This window comes from Seriola dumerili, unplaced genomic scaffold (assembly GCF_002260705.1).
Source record: "Seriola dumerili isolate Sdu_G_001 unplaced genomic scaffold, Sdu_1.0 BDQW01000291.1, whole genome shotgun sequence".
Taxonomy (NCBI): Eukaryota; Metazoa; Chordata; class Actinopteri; order Carangiformes; family Carangidae; genus Seriola; species Seriola dumerili.
Window position 1 is genome coordinate 6,615,307 of NW_019174546.1, and position 19,777 is coordinate 6,635,083.

Sequence of the window (19,777 nt, forward strand, 5' to 3'; positions counted from 1 at the left end):
AAGTGGACAGTTTCAAGTGGATAAATGTTGGTCATATCTGCTAAAATTATGCATTTTACCTTGAAAATTAACACTTAATATTATGGTATTTGAACAATGTGGGCATTATATTATATATAATAATGGTATTTCACACTTTTATCAAAAAAGTGAAGATTTGTCTCAGATGTTAAGATTTGTTCTCTTTTTTACATTACAATGCTGCTTACACATTAATGCACAAGTATTAATGATCAAATGATGTAATATAAGATAACACTGACAGAGGCCATTCACCTAAGTTACGTTTACTTTTGATACTTTACATTAAATTTTGCCCATGATACATTAATGCAGGAGTGTTTTTACATTGTGGTACTATTACTTTTGCTTAAGTTAAGGATGTGAGCACTTCTTTTTTTGTTTTTTAAGCATTTTGGGCTATAATGAAATTAAATGGCTTCACTTTCCAATGATTGTGGTATAATATTTTTTTTTGGATTGTTTGAAATTTTTTTTATTAAACTGTATCTAAATATCAGTTTCTCTATCAACTTCTATGCTTGTCATTTATAAACACAAAATGCTGTTGTGCACATGATGTCAAAGCATAAAGCATGTATTAGAAAGTCATATAATAGGATAGAACTAAAATAAATAGAATAAAAGTTTCTAGGAATGCTTAAAAAATTATGGTTTATACAAAAATTCTAAGTCATCATGGATGCATTGTGACTAAATTGCAGATGCATCAATTAACAGTTGGATTAGCATTGGTTGAAAGTAACTACTTTTACAAGTACTGTGAGTTTTCATCATACTCATGACTGTCATTTCTAAATAGATGAACCTGCTGAGATGTGCAAGAAGGAAAAGTTTCAAGGAATGCTTAACAATTAAATGCCTGTTATATATTAAAAGGTTAGATCTGAATGTCAACAGCCTATTACTCTTTGAGCCATAAACACTATTAAAAATTGCAGTTGTCACAATTAACACTTGTATAAGCAGAAAATAACTACTGATAATTGTATTTACTCAAGTACTGTACTTAAGTGCAATTTTGAGGTATTTCTAATTTGAGTATTTCAGTTTTATCATACTTTATACTTCTACTTTACAAAATTTAGGCACGACTTTTAATTGTAATGGAGTATTTTAGCATTCTCGCTCATTATAACTTTTAAGTATAAGGATCTGAGTACTTGTCATATGTAATGTTAGACTATTTGAATAAAATAGATGTGACTTTAATTTTGTCTTGTCTTTGTCATTTTATTTATTTATTTAGATTATTTAAATACAGTCTGTTTAAGTTAGTTATGCTTGCCATAGCTAAATACATAATGACAATTTTCACATGCATATAATAAAAGTAAATGTGCTGCTAATAGAAAGCGTAATTGTCACGGGGTAAAAGTTTATAGGAACACTTAAAAAAGAAATGTCTCAATACTAAAACATGAGGTCATAATGGCAACATATAAACACTCCTGAAACTGCACTTGTAGCCATTAATAGCTGCATTAGTAATTGCAAATCAAACAAACAAGAGGCATTAATAAACGCCTGAGTTATACTTAGCCTCTAATAAAGTCAGGCAAACGAGAACTCAAATGTCATCCCATATCTGTGAATGCAATCGTGATGCTCCAAAAACGCGGAAGCAAGGCTCGTTTGGTATCTTGACAGAGACATCTCTGACCAATCCTAACTCTAACCATACCGTGAGTGCAGCTGAGGGCTTGGGGGGAGGACGGGGGGGGAGCAGCAGCTCAGTCAGAAACAGAAGTGACCGCTAGCTTCATGTCAACCACACAGATAGTGCTCCATTAGCAAGAGCGGAAACCTTTCAGAGGGAAGAAGGCGAGGGAGAGACAGAGGGAGAGTGAGGGGGGCTGCTGGAAGGGACACTGGCCTTTATTTCCTCGCGTTTGAACTCAACAAAAATATTTGTATCGATTTGTGTTTACCTATCTGAAGGAGCTCGGGAATATCAGCTGTAGGAAGGTTAGCTATAGCCACCGCCATCTCCTCTCAGTCGGAGCGACCGCCGTGTCTTCCACACCATGGGGAACGCTGCCACCGCCAAGAAGGGCAACGAGCTAGAGAGCGGTGAGTCCGGGCTGTTGTTTTGGCCTCAACGGCGTTTCATGTTGTATTTAGTCGTTTGACACTTATCAATACCAACCATAAAGTAGCTAGCTACCCTTGTTATAGCACTTAACACTGTCCTATCTGGCAGCTAAAGTAAAGCAGGGGAGGGCCGTCCGTCATCCCCCGCACAGTTATCCCACCAGCGCTGCAGACACTTCGCCGTTTAGTTGTCGAAAAACAACCATTCAGGCTTTGTTTTGTGCGTGTGATCTTGCACATTTAATTAGTTAAAGGCCTAGCAAAGGTGGCTAGCAGCAACAAGACCCCGTGAATGTTGTGGTTTTCTTGGCTGTAAGGCAAGGGGGTGGGTAAGGGGAGCATTGACTGACAGTGTTAACAACAAGCTATTAAAGCATATCACAGAGCTGTGAATGCAACGCTTATTGTTAAATTCCCCGTATGGATGATTTCACACGTTTAAAAGGTTACTCCGTGTGTGCCAGCTGGAGTACAAGAAGGATCAAGCTAGATGACCAGCTAGCCTGCTAACTTTAGCTGTGAGGGGGGGATTAGCCCTCAGAAGGCCCCTGTCATTTCATTGCCTCTTGATGGTGGTAGCTGTTCAGGCCTGTGCACATACAGTTAGCCGTAACGTGTTGTCGCCTCACATCTATATCTTTGGATAATGGCCCCAAACTAGCATCACCTCATCATCTCTTCTGAGGTGTTATCCTTAGCTTATAACAATCACGACGTGGTTCTTACTGTATGTTTTGTTGCAGCCTCCTCTCAGCACAGGCTAGCTGTGTCAGATAGAAACTTTGCACTGATGATCTTAAATCTGCAGCAATAAACCACAAACCCATGAGTAATTGTTATAAATAGCCAATAAATTTTACTTGAAGGCAGTGTGGGACTGTTTCTGCCTAGGGCTTCACTGCTACATTTTATTCCTGGCTACATAAACAAAGCTTTCCCTCTGTGCAGCACCCTTACCAAATATGGTGAAGAAATGACAAATGCCCTCTTTCCATTCATAAAACTGAGACCTACTACTGTCTTCCTGGCATATGCGCACACACACAAATACACTACAATTGTGTCAGTTGTGTTTATTTAGAGCCCCATTTCTAATCTTGCTGTGGTAAACGTCCATCAAGGCTCACTTCTCACACTCAGCTTGTCATTGACTGGAGCAGCTTGTCATCAGACCTTCGTCAGAGGATAAGGGGTATTACAAGCTTTGAAAGGTTTGACGTAACTCGGCCCAGGCCAGTGTTACTTTGCGCTCGTGTACTTTGATGTGTGCAGCTGGTCATCGTTGAGCATCCCATGCAGTATATCATACATGTTTCCCTATGCCTGGTTGTAAACATAAAAGCTGTAGGTGTTTATTGCTTGTTGCAGAATCAGTTGCATTTGATGGCTTAAAATCAGTCACGTATGCACTGACTTTTCTCTGCTACCTTCATGCACTTTTACACTCTTAAAAACTTGCACAGTACCCTCTGTGTTCAGTTATGCACTTAGTTTGTTTAAAGTAAAGTCACTGTATGATGCAGTGAAAACGTTCCTCTTATTTATCGACCTGTTGAGAGAGACCAGGCAGACACAGTGAACGGTGCCAACCACAGACACTCGGGCAGACAGAGATGATCAGATCAGCAATAGTTCTCATACTGCTAAGCATTTCTTTTGAGTGTAACTATGATCCTGAGATCCTGGGCCTCAGCTAACTGTTAAACCTGTTTAAGCTGACACTGTGCCCTGAGCTGCAGATTTGTCTGGAGCGTAACCGCTCTGACAAGACGTCCTGGTTACCTATAGCACTGTTTATACACTAGACTACCTGTGTTTACTCTATATAGCTGCCACTAGCTGGATCAGTTGGTCACAGGGAGATTAAACAGTTGCCTTCATGACACCTATTTTATTTCGCTGTGCCCGTGTATTGTGTTTCACAGTGTAGTGCAACAGGACAGACTGACATAACTAAACCATGTTATGCTTGTCTGGATCTTGGCATTGCTGTCAGGAAGGGCTGGCCAACTGTGCTGGCTTTGGACCATTTATTTTTCCCTCAAGGTACAAAATGTTGGAGAGACGTTTGTGTGAACAAAAAGAGCTCAGATTTTTCAACTATTTAAAGTTTCTGGATGGGGAATATTAAATCAGCATGTAATCGATGCTGTTATTGTCATTGTCATTATCAATTAATCTGTAGGTCAATTTCTTGATTAATCATTTGGCTCATGAAAAGTCAGACTACAGCTGAAACAGTTAGTTGATTAATCTGTTAGTTGATCATTACAAAATTAATCTGTGTCTGTTTCATAATTCATTAATTGTTTAAATCATGTTTCAAGCATAAATGAGGAATCCCATCTGTTTTTGTTTTTCTCTGTTTACATCATTATAAATTTAATATATTTTGGATTTGGATAGTTGGTTGTACTGAACATGACATTTGAGGACATCATCTCAGGCTCTGGAAAATTTGTTGCAGCCCTAGTGTTGGTCTATAAAATGTCTGAAAATATAGAAAAATGACAATCAATCACAATTTCCTGAAGCCCAAGGTGACGTCTTCAAATTGCTTATTTTGTTTAATCAAAAGTTCACCAGTCAGTCATGTAGGTCAAAGAAAAACAGCAAAGCCTGACTGTTGAGAAGCTAGAAGCTAGGACATATTTGGCATTTTGAAAAATCAGTTCAATCAGTCATCAAAATAGTTTTAATTCTTTTTGCGTCGATCAACTAAGTGAGTAAACAACAAATCAATTTAGATTCATTTTGTTAACGCAAATTCAGTTTTATCTCAGTTTTCAGAATTAGGTGCAAAAAACCCAAATTATATTTTTTACAGAAACCCAGAAGCTTTGTAGAACATAGTATGGTTTGAATTTCTTTTTCTCTAGTATGGATTGTTATCTTTTCGATCTGACTTAATGTGCATGACTGAATTTGTGCTACATGGCATTTGGGTACACCTGTTGTTCGAAAACCACTGGAGACAGTCAGTCTCTGTATAAATTCCTCAGGTGAATGTCAACTCTGTTTTCATTCTTGTTGCTTTGGTTCACTACATATGCCTCATGTTTGTTGATGTGGTATACTTGTTGTTATGTACATGAACTCTATATTTCTCTCTGTCTTCTCTTCCGTATCATCCCATCCATGTGGGTGATTGTTCCTGCAAAACGTTGGTGATCAATAGAGACTTTTGGTATGCTCATTCCTCCAAAAGATGACCAGAATGGCAGAACGGCATTGGTCTCATTGTGAAAAACTTGCTAGATGTGCTTGCTTATATTGTGTGCTTTGATAATAAGTTGGTGTTTTTGTTATCCACATTCTCTCAATCTGGATATCTGCTGTCTGCTGTGTTCCCCATACATTGGTTTGTCTCTGCTTACCATTTTTATGCTGTTTTTAATAGTTTTCCCTTAAACCGTATCAAGTGATGCACAAGATGCTCAGATAAACCTACCCTGTAAAGTGTTGTGGTCCCTTTCCCTTTTTGAATAAGGCTACTAATTAACAGAAAATATACTGAGTTTCTTGGCATGCATCACTAGTCTGCCTGTCCTGAATGGTGTTGTCTTGTGTTTATGTTTTATCTCACCTTTAGAACAAAGTATGTGGTATTTTTTAATATCCTGTTTAATTTATATCCAGATGAGAGTTAACGTTTCCCCGTTTTCTTCTCCATTGATTTACAATTTAATTTCCATTTCCCACATTTCTTCCTTTCCCCTTCTAGTAGAATAGCATTTGGTCTTTTTGCCAGTTCCACCTAAAACCTGTACCTGTCTTTATAGTAATGACTCAAACTGTGTTGCTAAACTGTGTAAGCTAACTATCTTTTTTTCTTCTAGTGAAAGAGTTTCTAGCCAAAGCCAAAGAAGATTTCTTACGGAAATGGGAATGCCCACCACAGGTCAGAATAATGGAAAGTTGAACTTAACATTTGCTGTAGCTTCGTCCACAGAGTAATCTAACACATTGTTATTTTCGCAGAGCACAACGTGCCTAGATGACTTTGACAGATTAAAGACCCTGGGTACCGGCTCATTTGGGAGAGTCATGCTGGTGAAACACAAAGGAACAGAGCAATACTTTGCCATGAAAATACTGGACAAGCAGAAGGTCAGTTAAAACATGTATCAGGCCTCATGGGACATTTTCAAATAAATAATAGTGTTGACATTAGCAGCTTTATGTGCAGCGACAATAAATGTTTGGTGGCACTTAATATATCCAGCAAATACCATAAAAGATGACATTTTAACCTGTTGCTGTTGCATTACAGGGTTACTAGAGGACACAAGTAAAATACATAAATAACTAAAAGCTTTCTTTCCTCTCAGTGTTTGCAATCTCTATTGCTAGTGTCAGTGAGATTGGCCTGACAAAGTCATCTTATCTCTTTTTATCTGACAGGTGGTGAAACTCAAGCAAATAGAACACACATTAAATGAGAAGAGGATATTACAGGCTGTGAGCTTCCCCTTTCTCGTCAAACTTGAGTACGCGTTTAAGGTACAGTATGCCTTTTTTTTTTTTTTTTATGTAGTAATTAAGATTCCTTTTTTAGGTTATCAGCATTGTTCAAGTGTCTTTTCCTTTATGGTAGGACAACTCCAATTTGTACATGGTGATGGAGTACGTTCCAGGAGGAGAGATGTTCTCACACTTAAGAAGAATTGGAAGGTTCAGGTGAGTATTCATTACATATAAAATATACAGTGTCTTATTGTGCAGTGCCCCCTTGATTTAACTTTTTATTTTCTGCTTATAAGAAACATTGATCAGTTTTTGAGATTACTTGTGTTGCATGTTTTTTTTTTCGTGTGTGACTGTGACCACACTTATCTCTTATTCCTTTCCAGTGAACCACATGCACGATTTTACGCCGCCCAAATAGTGCTGACATTTGAGTACCTCCATTCACTAGATCTCATATACAGAGATCTGAAACCTGAGAACCTTCTCATTGACCACCACGGCTACATTCAGGTGAGCCAGAACGTAACCAATGAATAAGTAATGCTGCTGTGTCCTAAATGTCCACACTGTGGTCAGGTCACTGTGGAATGGTGTGTATAAATAAATATGTGTACTCCTGACTTCTAGGTGACAGACTTTGGATTTGCCAAGAGGGTAAAAGGCAGGACCTGGACGTTGTGTGGGACACCGGAGTACCTGGCACCAGAAATCATCCTCAGCAAAGTATGGAGTTTCTGGGGTTTTTTTTCTTTTTAAATGTTTGAACAGATGAATGGTCTTTCCTTTCTCTGTAGTGCAACAAAAAGTCCACCCCACAGTTCTTACTGTAGAAGACCTTGTTTGGCTGAGTAATTTACTTCCACTAGTAGATAACATCAATCAATCAATCAATTTTTTTTTTCAGCCAATTTCAAGCAATAAAGTTGTCAATTTACCTAAAACATCCACAGTAGATGTCAGGTTTCTTTTTATACTGACCACTTTCACTGTGGAACCATCATCAAGAGGAAATCTGCTCAAGAGGAAGAACTTTTTTTCACTTTCAGTAGCCTCAGTAGACCATAATGTAATGCAGCAAAAAAGAGGAGTGATGGGTTTTTTCCCTTTTTTTTTTTTTGTGCAAGGCTCCAAATCTAAGTTTTTATCAACCAGAAGAAATTGGACTTTGCTGTTGCAAAAACTCTTTCCACCAGAAAGTACAAACTACATTTGAATTAGACAAGTAGAGAAAATCACTTCGGTTGCTGGTATAACAAAAAGCTCAATTACAACACACAATAAAAGTATCATTAACGTGTTGTATCCCACAGTCTGAGTAAGCAATGGTGGATATTGCCTTTTACCTTATGTGTTCTATGTAGACAGAAATGAGCATTGTTATGTTATGTTATGTTGTGAGTTTTCATACTGAAAATTACAATTAAAATTAAGCATTTTTATGCAAGTCTCGAAAAAAAGAATATCTCCCCAGCTTAATGTTATCATTTGGTCCAGATGAGGATGTAGGAAGCATTTGGAAGTTCTTTCTTAATTTTAGAAGATGTCCTAATAAGGAAGCTCTTACACCCGTGTCTGTCTTGACCGTTTTAGGGCTATAACAAAGCTGTGGACTGGTGGGCCCTCGGAGTTCTCATCTATGAAATGGCAGCTGGCTACCCTCCATTCTTTGCAGATCAACCTATTCAGATCTATGAGAAGATAGTGTCTGGAAAGGTAAGCAGGTGTTTGTTTTGGAAATGTTTACATTTGAAATGTGCTTCCTCCCTGCACTTTGAGAATTACTTAGGTCTTATTGTGCTTGTACAGAACGCTGCTATTTAAACTGATTGAAGGAAAGTCTAATAGATTCTTGCTCCCTATTTCTAGGTGCGATTCCCCTCCCACTTCAGCTCCGACTTGAAGGATCTCTTGAGAAACCTGCTGCAGGTGGATCTGACCAAACGTTACGGCAACCTGAAGAACGGAGTCAACGACATTAAGGGCCACAAATGGTTTTCCACAACAGACTGGATCGCTATCTATGAGAGAAAGGCAAGACACCAAATGCATTTTGTAGTGACACCAAACAGCGTTACCCCTGTGAAAAAAACAACAAGTTAATTAGATATTGATTTGTTCATACTGGTTTTTTGCAAGTTGTAAAATTCCCAGCCTTGATGCTGCAACAGTATTATTTTACACTGTTTTGTTATCTGAGGACTGTTCATCAAATTTATTTTAGTCTTTTTTCTGTGTGAATGTCAACAGACATTTCAAAACTGGGCTGTCAGAGTCTTATGTTTTTTTTTTTTTTTGGTCACTTGGAAATCACCCAACTCCACTGATGGCTGTGAGGTATCAGTGTCACATGCCATTTTGCAGGGACAACAATAGAAATAGTGTTTCGATTAATCAAAGTAGATATTTAGCTCGGGCCTGAATCCTATTGATCTGTTGATTCTTTTTAACCTCAGTTAACAATTGCAACAATTGTACTATGTTTTTAGAAATTTTAAACCAGCTCCTCCTGCTTGTCCAGATTTATTACAAGATTATACCATTTTCATTAACTTTTTATGTTTCTCTTTGATTTATTGTTGGTCCCCGGTAGTTACTGGATGCAAAATTTCTGCTTCTACAAGACAAAACCTAGTGACAAAACCTAGTGATTCTGATGTAGAAACAGTTAGTGAGATCCGACACACAAATCAAGAAGCCTGCTTTGTTTTTCTTGTCTATTGACAATCATTAAAGGTGACTTTTTTGACTTGTTAAATCATCTGCAAACAATTAACAACTCAGTGAAGGTTGGTGTGCACACAAACAAATTCCTGCATGTTTTTGAATCACAGCTAAAGTCATTTTCTTCGTCTTTCTCTATCTCTCCACTTTCATTCTCTCTACCAGCCAAATACTGTATGTTTACTAAATACAGAGCTGAGGGAGGTGGACTGACACCTTTGAAGGAATAGTACAGCAAAGATTTGACATTTGTGTCATGTCAAGCTTTAGCCTCAAGAAGATGTTGATTGCTGTATACTGTGTGCCTCTTTGAAAACATGCAAAGTGTAATGCAGCCCGGGAAACAGAACTGACATCGACATTCATTAATAATGAAGAGAAAGCCCACGTGCTCTGCCAGTCTCTGGTTTTTAATTGGTTGAATGTCAAGTGTTTCTGTGTAAATTTATTGAAAATAAACTGTTATGACAAAATATTAAAAAGGAAATGAGTATAAGTAAATGTACAAGTATGTTTTTTAGGGATTATTTGCAAAATGTGCAACTTCACAGCCAAACATTTGGTAAAAACATTTGGTAATAAACTGTGAAGGTTTAATCTCAGGGTGAATAATATACAGCCAGCAAAGGTACAGTCATATGCAAAACAAAATCCATGACATAAGATACCTTTTTAATGCTGGGCTACGCTTGAGATGAACTACAAAGTGTACAAACTGTTGTCCGACCATGTCTAAAGGCACAAGTGTCCATGCTGTAGCTGTTCCAGATGGCAATGCTCAAAGGTGGGATGAAAAGCCTGCTGTCAAAATTGTTAAAACACGGATTAAGGCGCACACTTTCGGGCACACTCTTCCTCAAAGAAAGTCATGCTGTTGCACTTGTTTATACATACAAAAATTTTGGGAGGTAGTTGTGTGGAAGAAAAGAAAGCTTAAAAAAATGTTCTAATCCTTCATACTGACTTACCTCGCTGTGTGAAGGGGGTATGATTGTCAAGTTTGGAAAGTCACAAAAATTGTTTGACCCAGACATTGGAGAAGTGTGGAGGGAGACAGTTTCACATACTGATCATCTGACTAGCACTTCATTTAAAGCTTACTGCCTCCTTTAGCTGTCAGCTTTCAGTGTATTTTAGCATAACTGGTGCTACTTAACACACAGTAGGTCTGTTCTATCCTTCAGTTGTGCTGAGTGATTTGAATCTTTTTCACGATTTCTCTGTAAGAATAGTTTTCATTTTCTGTCTCTTGCTGTTTTGCCAACTGGCTGTTTAGACATAAATCTAAATCCTGCATGTTAAAATGAGTATTTCTCTTATTCTTGCAGGTGGAAGCCCCATTCATACCAAAGTGCAGAGGCCCAGGGGACACCAGCAACTTTGACGACTACGAAGAGGAGGAAATCCGCGTTTCTTTAACAGAAAAATGCGCGAAAGAGTTTGCAGAGTTTTAGGACGCGGGAACATGGATAAATCAGGGAAAATAAGGGGATCTTTGCACTCTTCTAAAGACTTGGGATGGAGCAGAGACCATCGTTTTTCAGATCTACTACATAGTCCCTTCATTCCACAAGGCTGAATGAGGTCGCCATGATCCTTGGGTGCCGATAACCTCTCACTGTCACGTACACCTGCGTATTAAAGCAGACACACCACTTGTTTCTTTTTCTTTTCTTTTTTTTGTACCTACCCGCTGTTTTTTCTTTTTTTCTTTTTTTCTTTTTTCTTTTTTTTTTAACTTTGAAGCAGTTAGTCTTGGATGTTGTTATCCCCTTTTAAAATGTGATATTTTTCAATTCATGAGGAAAAACTGAGACAACGGCCAATAATAGTCCACACATTTTAACTGACTTGTCTGTGGCAATTTGACACACAGTTGTGTGGGTTGAAGGGTACTCCCTCTAGTCGTCAATGGTGTATATTTAATGGTCTGTTACAAGTCCACATCAAGTACTGGCCAGCTTTCAGAGGTAGTATTTGTCCTATGTGCATATCTGTCAGTTTTGTAAGACATTTGAACACGTCAGGTGTTTAAAGCATGACCAAATAGAAAACAGTGGGAGACACAAGAAGAGAGGTCCTTTCCTTTCTTTGCTTTTTGCCTTAGAGAGCCAAGTCCTCAGACCCCCACAAAAGCATCCACTCACTGTCTTCTTGATATTCTGGCACAGCAAGCCATTGCAGAAAATGACAAACCTTGTTACATTAGTAAAATCCAAATCCAGTTGTTTGTTGGATCCTCTTGGATCTGTTAGTTACATGTAAAATTTGTCATTCGGTATCTTAACCTTTTTTGTCGCTGTGTCTAACATTATAGTCATATTGTCCCTAGATTTCAGGTCTGCTTATAAAGACCTATCGTTACGAGTCTGTGGAACAATGTGACTCCAGTAAATGGAAAAGAGTGAAGTGAAATCCTTTTTAGGGTTTTTATTGAGTGTAATGTAAAGCTGAGAAGGTCAATGTGAATAGTGTTGCGGCTTTGTGCCTCAACATTGTTAGTGATACCTTAAAGTACAGAATTTATAATGTATTAAATCAAAGATGTTTTAAAATCTAAAGAAACGGGAACGCAAAACTGCAGTTTGCCATATTCTCCCTGCCTCCAAACAGATTATGTTCTTTCATTCTTGTCAGAGAATGTAGATTTGCAACTTACAGGTATGCCTATTTGAAAGCTTAATTTCAAGGTACAGTTTTCCTCACAATACACTGTCTAAAATAAAGACTGCTCCTTTGTATCACATGTAACCCTGTTATTGTTAAGCTCATTACATTATACGTATATGCATTGTTTCATATATGTTTTTATTTATACACATTAGAGAAGCTAATAAATTTTATTTTTAAAAGTGTTGAAGTTGTGCAACTCTCCTTGCATTGTGACATTTACCGCTGGCACACTCGCATAAAGATGGTCTGAATTTCACCAGACAGTAATCTAGAATAGTTAATGAATGTGATAGACACTAGGTTTAAGTGGATCCCAGTGTGTGATCCAACAAACTCAAGATGATTTGTGACTAATTACAAGGGTTCTAAATTAGCATTTTATTTGACTCCTTGAAAGTCAGCAAAATGTTTTTTTTTTTTTGTTATCTAAGGTGTTTCACATATAGTGAGAATGTATACACACACACACACACACACACACACACACACACACACACACACACACACACACATATATATATATATAAGAGGTTTTAGTAGTGAAAAAAAAAAAATCACGGGAACAAATTAAATTTAAATTATGCATCAGAAGTAATAGATGAGTCAACAACTCTATATGCCTCGATTTAAGTGTTAAGTAAATCATTTATTTCAGTTAAGTAAGGAACACGGCTTGTACATAAACTTTTTTTCATTTTTTTCAGTAGTTTACAGAAATGTTTTAGTTCAGTTTGAAACGAATAAATAGCGGTTCGCTTGCTGACCAGATACTTTTACATTATATTATATCTACTTGTATCTACCGAGGATAGAACCGTTACAGCGTTCCCAACCCAAAAATCCGAACTGTACATTTTTTAACCTTTGGCTTTGCCGTAGTCCTTCCAGTGAGCGGGTTTGTGGGTAATGTAGTATAGCGCAGGGCACGTGGGGCGTCGTGTTGCTGTTCATTCGAAGTTTGCGGAAACATGGCGGGTTTGGAGCTGCTGTCTGACCAGGGATACCGTCTAGATGGACGAAAAGCCACCGAGCTGCGGAAGGTTCAGGCCCGTATGGGTGTGTTCGCTCAGGCGGACGGTTCTGCGTATCTAGAGCAGGGAAACACGAAGGCTCTGGCTGTGGTGTACGGTCCACATGAAGTAAGTAGCATGAATGGAGGGGTCGGTTAGCCAACTGTTATAGCATAACATAAAATTTATGTAGCGAATGAGCACCGCAGCTGCCACCTGCAATTTTTGTAAATCTCTGCAAAGTGTAATTGAAGTAGGTTCATTACTGTGAGGTTAGAAAGGGCGTAGTTGTTTGCACGTATGTTTATCCGTGATCCAGATGAGCACGAAATGTCATTCAAAGTGAGTGACAATCCAGTTAATATTTTGACGATGAAAAACACTTAGTTTAAAGCTGACCCAGAGAACAACAAACTGAGATCAGACTAATCGGGATTATCACCAGACATAATCCTACTTTAGTATTTTATGATCAGTCAAGTAATGAGTTACCAGAGCCCAAATAAATGTGTTATTAACTCAATGGCTTGACCACCACATTAGGGCTTGTCAACATTAAATACACAAAAGTATGTTTTTGGCCTACATCTGTTTTTCATGGTTTAGTTATAATGAAGGGAAATCTTAATGGTTCAGCACAGAATGACTCTTTCTTCCAACTTTGAGGAAGTTTAGGGAGCGACAGAGCCCTGACCTCAACCCCATGCAACAGCTATGTGATGAACTTGAACATTGAAGCCTGGCTTTTCTGCGAGATGTCATGAGATGTTTCGTGTTTGTCATCCCTAGATGCGAGGTTCACGCAGTCGCACTCTTCACGACCGGGCCATTATCAACTGTCAGTACAGCATGGCCACATTCAGCACAGCAGAGAGGAAGAGGAGACCCCATGGGGATCGGAAGTCCACTGAGATGAGCCTCCACCTGAAGCAGACATTTGAAGCTGCTGTGATGACCCAGCTCTACCCACGTTCGCAGATTGACATCTATGTCAAGGTCAGTAATTAGACTGTTGAACAGGGAGATGTGGATTTGATGGGTTTACATGTACTTTTTGTGATTTGATCGGTGTGATCTGATATTTTTGTTGTACTAAAGTACATGAAAACTTTTCTTTCCAAACAGATTCTGCAGTCAGATGGAGGAAACTACAGCGTGTGTGTGAATGCTGCCACTTTGGCAGTCATTGACGCCGGCATCCCCATGCGGGACTACGTATGTGCCTGCACTGTCGGGTTTGTGGATGAGACACCCCTCGCTGACCTTTGCTATGCAGAGGAAAGTGGAGGAGTGAGCTCTCTGGCCTTGGCACTGCTTCCCCGAGGTGGACAGATCGCTCTGCTGCAGATGGACGCCAGACTACACCAGGATCACCTAGAGACTCTGATTGAAGCTGCCATGACAGCCTGTAAAGGTGTGAGCAAGGTGCTGGATGAGGTGGTGCGACAGCATCTTCAAGAAGTGTCAGTGCTCACTGGAGAGTGATGCAGGGAGGAGGGGGAACATCTGGACTGTGTTTTTGGGTGCAGCCTGGAAATGTTATTGGACTTTGAATGGAGAAGAATGATGGATTTTTTTATGCATTCATAGCAATTACTGTGTACTTTTGTATATATGTAGTGAAGCTAATAATAAATATGTGAACTCTGCATCCTTTCTGTGTTGCTTGTTTGTGGGTAGTTGGATTTATGTATTTATTAAAGTAGTTCAAGACATAATCCTTTTCCCAGTGCAAAAATGAATACAAATGCTCACTTATTATTCAAATAACGAGCATATAAAGAGAGTGACAAATTAAAGGAAAAACTTGAATATACTCTGGCCTTTACAGTCACCAGATCCCAATTCAGCCTGATTTGCCATTTATAACTATCAAATTTATGTTATTAAAATTGCAATGGATTGAGAATTTTAATGCACATAAACTAAGTTCTTTGGAAGGTCAATTTATTATTGAAATAATAACAATAATATTAATAACAACAATTATAATGATAATAACGACAATGAAGCAATTGATTGATATGTCCAGTAAAATTCAAAGCTGTGGTTGTCTTATACCACATTTTTTTATTTTATTTTATTTTATTTTTCTGGACCGGATGTCAGTCCGCCACATTAGTGTTCCCACAGAAACAAGGAAATTGAAAACATTTAGCAGCGGCTGCTGTGAATGAGCTCCACCTCTGCAGGTGGATGTGACCGGCTTTACACTGGAGAGAGGTATGTCTTTATACATATTATGCGAAGTATTGAAAAATTAACCACGGAACCTTTAATAATCATTTCACCTTCGCAGAGGGCAGCTGTTTTAAGCACTTCACCATCCAGCGAAGATAGCCTGCTAGCTAACACAAGGCTAATCACAGCTGTCAATAGATGCAGAGAAAGAGGGCGGCAGTAAACCCTCATAATGACCGACTCATATAAAGATAAAACCCATGGTATCCATGGTATCCAGTTTTGCGGCTGTCTGTCTCAGTGACAATTGATCTATAATTTGAAATAATAGTTACAGCCTGTGTGTGCTGCCTTCAGGGTCCAGTGTGTCTAGGCTTCAGGACTGTGTTACAGCCGACAACAACATGGGGCTGCTGTCGGACCCAAACAGAAGACGGGCCTTGATCAGCCTGCTCACCCGCCTCAATACCCCAATCTGGTGAGTTTTAGCATGAAACAATTCCTGCAAAGGCCCATGGGCTCAAGGGGTCAGAGCCAAAGTTGTAAGTGTGATTGTTATTCATCGTTGGTAAGTCAGTCAAGCAATCACACATGGATGCAAAATGACCATTAAGAGACAAAATAACCGCAAAGAAACACAAATCGACAACTAAGAGATGCAAACTGACCAGTTTTTGTTGTCTTGCGTCAGTCTGGGTGCCTTGCTTCTAGGTATGAGGGGTGGGGGGCCCTTTACACTTCTGCAGGGGCCCATTGTCTGATAACCCATTCATCGTTTGTAGTGACTGAAAAATTAAAATGCCAAAGTTAACTGTTACATGCACAAGCAGATTTAGCATTTTAGTACAATACCCACTGTGCACCTGTGTGTATACCTTATATGATTTCTGCCACTTCCATGTCTCTGTCTCAGTGTGGTCTGCTACATGGCGGGCGTGGCCTGGTTCATGGGTTTAGCTTTTGAGCCGTTCACTCTGCGGACATACATGTCAGAGAACGCCATGGGGTCTACCATGGTGGAGGAGCGGTTTCCAGCCGGGGAGAGGGCACTGGCCACCGGCAGGGAGTTTGCGGCTCATAAGAAGAAAGCAGGGTAAGTTACATGCAGCTTCAATTAAAAAATTGTAGAAAGCTTGAAAATAATCTGGTGTTGGAGATCGTGGAGGGTCTCATTTAGGACCATAACAAACAAAAGTCAGTGTTTAAATTTGTAATTCTAAGTCTTCTCAGAGTCTCACAGGATTTTAAAATTTTCCTTTCTGTTTCTGACTTTAGCTGCCATACTAAGTCCAATAGCATTTGCTGTTATGTTGTTTATCTGCAGTGGGATGCCTGTGGATTGGTTGGTGAAGACCATGCAGGCTAGAGGGCTAGAAGTGTTTACCCAGAGCTTCTCTCGCACTCTTCCCTTTCCTGATGAAAACAAAGAGAGATATGTGAGTTTGTGATTGAAGACTTATTGCATTTTTGTTATAAGGATGCCTCTCTCTTCACTTTTCTTTTCTTCCTCTTGGAAAGCAACTGACTGATTTTTGTTATTATCTTTTTGCGTATTCTGTGTCTCTTCTTCATCTCACGCCGTCCTCAGATGGTGAAAGGCACAAATGTATATGGGATCCTTCGGGCCCCTAGAGCTCCACGGACTGAAGCCCTGGTGCTGAGTGCTCCCTGCAGCCCGGGCGATAACAACAACCAGGCTGTGGGACTGCTGCTTGGTTTGGCACACTACTTCAGGAGTGAGTTTAGCTCCCACTGTATTCTCCCAGCCTGTGTTGTATCCGTATAACACCACAGTGTAACTGCATTCAGTGCTGTCACTATGTCACTAAGTCACTATACTGGATAGTTGGTGCATTTCATCCTCCAATTCTTCAGTTTGTGTTTCAGTTCCATCTCTTGTTTAATGACTGCTGTTTCCCTCAATAGATCAGATTTTCTGGGCCAAGGACATCATCTTCCTCGTGAATGAGCATGATCTGATTGGTATGCAGGCTTGGCTGGAGGGCTACCACCACACCAACACTACAGGTGATCACCTGCTTTCACCCATTAACAAACCACATCAACAAGAACAGTGAATTTCTCTGTTAACTTTTTTTCTGCAATACCAATTTTAATGGTTCCTCTAGGAATGGACTGGTCCCCGCTGCAGGGCCGCGGTGGTTCAATCCAGGCAGCTCTGTCCCTGGAGCTCAGCAGTGATGTTGTCACCAGTTTGGACCTAGTACTGGAAGGTCTCAACGGCCAGTTACCCAATCTGGATTTAGCCAACCTCTTCTATGCCTTCTGCCAGAAGATAGGAGTCCTTTGCACCATCCAGGGCAAGGTAAAGTCTTCTTAACACCTCTCTTAACACATTTTCTCTTTTCTCATGTGTTTGGTGAAGACATTGGTGATGACCCTGGTGTATGACAGGTCATATTCAGATTTGATCTGTTTCTGTAGCTGCAGAGGAATGACTGGGACAGTGTGTCTGGCTACAGCCACGCAGTCAAGACCATGATGCTGATGGTGATGAAGCAGGCCAGTGGACGACCTTGGGGGGACCACGGCCTGTTCCTGCGTTATCACATCGAGGCTGCCACCATCAAGGGCGTCAATAGCTTCCGCCAGTACAAGACTGATACTACCACCATTGGCAGGTCAGAGCAAGTGTCTACTGCCTTTTGCTTAATGTACTTTATTTTCTAGATTACACATATTTATAAGCTGACAACTGCTGCTTTTGTCCTGATCAATATCCTTTAGGCTTCTGGAAGGGATGTATCGTAAGCTGAATAACCTCCTGGAGCGCCTGCACCAGTCCTACTTCTTCTACCTTATGCCGTCACTCTCTCACTTTGTCTCTATTGGTTACTACATGCCTGCTTTCGGCCTGCTAGTCGTCATCCTGCTGCTTCGCGTATCCTTTAATAATTATTTTACTTACAGTTTGTCTGGTTTAGATTACATGTTAAAATTATGACTTTTGGCATTGCTGTTGACATGTGCTTGATTGCCAGACTTTCCCTTGACAACGCTACAGGCCTTGGACCTGTGGGTTCAACTTTCGACTCCACCACCAAGAACAGAAGATGGAGTTGTTGACATTGAGCAGGTGAGACACATGCATCCCATCAGCGTGGCAGATATTGAAGTGTTTACATGGCTTGAGTTGATAAATCAGCACTTTAATAAAATCTGCTTCCTCTCAGCAGTCCAGTCCAGGAGTGCTGTCTGTGTTGACTCCTCTGGTGATCAGCCACCTGACCGGAGTGGCTCTGTACACACTGCCAATCCGTTTTCAGGAGATGGCTGTTGAACACTTCCCAGTGTCAGAGACTGAGGCTGTGGTTCTGACAGCTATTGCTGTTTACACAGCAGGGCTGGCTTTGCCTCATAACACACACAGGTAAGTACTGTCACCTGCAGCACACCTCGGATTTTATGATTTTTCTTTTTATATGGTTTTAATGCTTTTTGGACTTAAAAACGGCGTTACTCGTTATGATATACAATATTCTGAGTTGACTGTGCAGTGTGTTATGTACAAGGAAATCCTGTTACACACCGAATCACAAAAACATGTGAGTACAATGTCAAAGCAGAACACTGCACCCAAATTTCCCACTTAGTGTGTGACAGTGAAGTACACATGCAGATACATATAAGTGTTATGCAGCCTTTCATATCCTGTGTATGACCTCATTCTTGATATAATCTGTGCCCAAATCTTATTTTAACCATCTCAGATTTTAACTATATGTTTTTATACATTTACAAACTTCAAAGGTTTACAAAGGGCGATGAACAACGACAGGTTTTGAAATTATTCCTGACTGTCACGTCACAAGCTTAAAATCCTATTGACCCCGTATTTCAGGAGCTGAAAATGACCAAATAACACTTAAGTTGAGACAGTGGGAAACTTGCGCAACTTTAAGGTCACCGTGATGCAGGAGAGTGAAGTGTTCGTCGTGCTGTTTGTCGCAGACTCCTGTCAGATGAGGGGACGGAGCAGGGCTGGAGAGTGCTGAAGCTGGTCGCGGTGCTGTACCTGGCTGTGCTGCTGGGTTGCACCGCCCTCATCAACTTCTCCCTGGGCTTCATCCTGGCTCTCACCCTGGTGCCTGTGGCTGCCTTCGTCACACCCCACATCCCAAAGTAAGAAACACACACAGATGCTTAGTGAGATGTAACTCTGTACCATTATGTTACTCACATGGAAGTAATACTTAACTCTTCTTCTTCTTCTCCCCTAAGTGTTCTGTCAGCCTTCATCTTGGTCGTCCTCAGCCCAGCCTGCACGCTCCTGTTTTCTGTCTTTTTCTTCCAAGAGCTACAGGAAATGCCCATCAGCTTCCAGGAGGGTTGGTTGCTCTACCTGTCAGTCATCTCGCAGGGCATCCTGGACCACTCCCTGTACGGCTCTCTGGTCTACCCACTCATAGCCCTGCTGGTCTATCCTTGCTGGCTGCTTTTCTGGAACATCCTCTTCTGGAAGTAGATGCCAGTCATGCGGAACCACTGAAGGCTTTCATGGGGAGAGAAACCCTCTGAGGTGTTCTCAGGTTTGCCTTCAGCCATGGGAATATGAAGAATGACAGTTAAATCCACTGGAGAGATTG

At 40.2% G+C, this 19,777-nt stretch overlaps 2 protein-coding genes and 1 pseudogene across 4 annotated transcripts; all 3 read left to right on the plus strand.

Annotated features, from left to right (window-relative positions):
• Positions 1-1,780: 1,780 nt before the first annotated feature.
• Positions 1,781-12,161, plus strand: LOC111231082 (annotated as a pseudogene).
• A 766-nt stretch (positions 12,162-12,927) lies between these two features.
• On the plus strand, positions 12,928-14,638 carry exosc4 (exosome component 4). Its single transcript, XM_022758187.1, has 3 exons — positions 12,928-13,118; positions 13,779-13,985; positions 14,115-14,638. Exons 1-3 carry the CDS (start codon positions 12,948-12,950, stop codon positions 14,472-14,474), a joined length of 738 nt encoding a protein of 245 aa, XP_022613908.1. The 5' UTR covers positions 12,928-12,947; the 3' UTR covers positions 14,475-14,638.
• A 498-nt stretch (positions 14,639-15,136) lies between these two features.
• Positions 15,137-19,712, plus strand: gpaa1 (glycosylphosphatidylinositol anchor attachment 1). Of its 3 annotated transcripts, none has more exons than XM_022758087.1 (13): positions 15,137-15,212; positions 15,528-15,648; positions 16,084-16,263; positions 16,495-16,606; positions 16,759-16,906; positions 17,097-17,198; positions 17,300-17,496; positions 17,616-17,812; positions 17,919-18,072; positions 18,196-18,267; positions 18,365-18,561; positions 19,143-19,313; positions 19,413-19,712. In XM_022758087.1, exons 2-13 carry the CDS (start codon positions 15,575-15,577, stop codon positions 19,654-19,656), a joined length of 1,848 nt encoding a protein of 615 aa, XP_022613808.1. In that variant the 5' UTR covers positions 15,137-15,212; positions 15,528-15,574; the 3' UTR covers positions 19,657-19,712. The 3 variants fall into 3 exon arrangements, with proteins under 3 accessions (XP_022613808.1, XP_022613809.1, XP_022613810.1); XM_022758088.1 differs by having other exon boundaries at positions 18,368-18,561; XM_022758089.1 differs by having other exon boundaries at positions 17,622-17,812.
• The last annotated feature ends 65 nt before the right edge of the window (positions 19,713-19,777 follow it).